This window comes from Drosophila tropicalis, unplaced genomic scaffold (genome assembly GCF_018151085.1).
Source record: "Drosophila tropicalis isolate 14030-0801.00 unplaced genomic scaffold, ASM1815108v1 contig_201, whole genome shotgun sequence".
In the NCBI taxonomy this organism is placed as follows: Eukaryota; Metazoa; Arthropoda; class Insecta; order Diptera; family Drosophilidae; genus Drosophila; species Drosophila tropicalis.
The window spans coordinates 50,540-51,542 of record NW_027172650.1 but is presented as its reverse complement, the minus strand read 5'-3'; the positions used below and the strand labels follow the sequence as shown (position 1 = coordinate 51,542).

Sequence of the window (1,003 nt, the reverse complement as noted above, 5' to 3'; positions counted from 1 at the left end):
TCGCACAGAAAATCCTATTTGTATAATTGTTTAAACTAATAAAGTTTCACTTGATAGCCAACTTTAATTTCTAGCTTCAAATATTTCGAATTACGCACCTTTTCTAGTTGTACTGTTAAGCGCAACATTTCACTGTTAACATTAACGTTTATTTTATTTTAAATTCAACAATCTTAATGGAAAAATGCAAAGCTTCTTTTTTGTAAAATATATTTATTTATTCCCCTTAAATTCCACTCACTTCTCGAATCCAATCTCTAACGGCTGCAACTCTAGAATAAACCCCTGGATAATCCGGACGAGCACAACCATAGCCCCAGGACACCACACCCCAAAGCGTGTTGTTGGAAACTAAAGGACCACCAGAATCGCCCTGGCAGGCATCTTTGCCACCCTCTGGTAGACCAGCACACATCATGCGTTCGGTAATGGTGCCAAAGCTACTGTACGCCTCGGTGCACATCGTCTGATTCACTTTGGGCACAATCACAGATCTCAATATGTTAGTGGGTTCCTGTTGGCTTTGCGTGTTACCCCAGCCGGAGACCAGAACAGCTGAACCATCTTTCAAGTCCGCACCTGGTTTGGGTAATTTCACAAATCCTTGAGTTACATTCGTCTGGTCGTAGTCCTCCAGCTCCAGAATTGAGAAGTCATAATCAATCGTATAGACATTGAATAGGGGATGACGATGCAATCGCTTAATTCCCACCAACAAACCACCATCATCTGTGCGTGTTGAGCCAATGCGAACCTTGGATTGAAGTATTACTGATCCTTCAGTGCAATGGGCAGCAGTTAAAACTAAACCAGGGCCAATTAAAGATCCACCACAGAAATGATAGCTACGCTGCAAAGAGACCTGATATGGAATACTCTCGATTGTTGTTGCCACTCCGCCCACAATACGGCCATCCAGACGAGGTCTCCTATATGTTTGAGGCTGAGGCAGACCTAGGCAACCTGCTGGGACGAGCAGTAATAGCAGCAGACTCAACTCCAT

At 43.5% G+C, this 1,003-nt stretch overlaps 1 protein-coding gene across 1 annotated transcript; it reads right to left on the bottom strand.

The window, feature by feature from the left end:
- Positions 1-226: 226 nt before the first annotated feature.
- Try29F (Trypsin 29F) lies at positions 227-1,003 on the bottom strand. The gene has a single exon (XM_068283896.1). It carries the CDS (start codon positions 1,001-1,003, stop codon positions 227-229), a length of 777 nt encoding a protein of 258 aa, XP_068139997.1.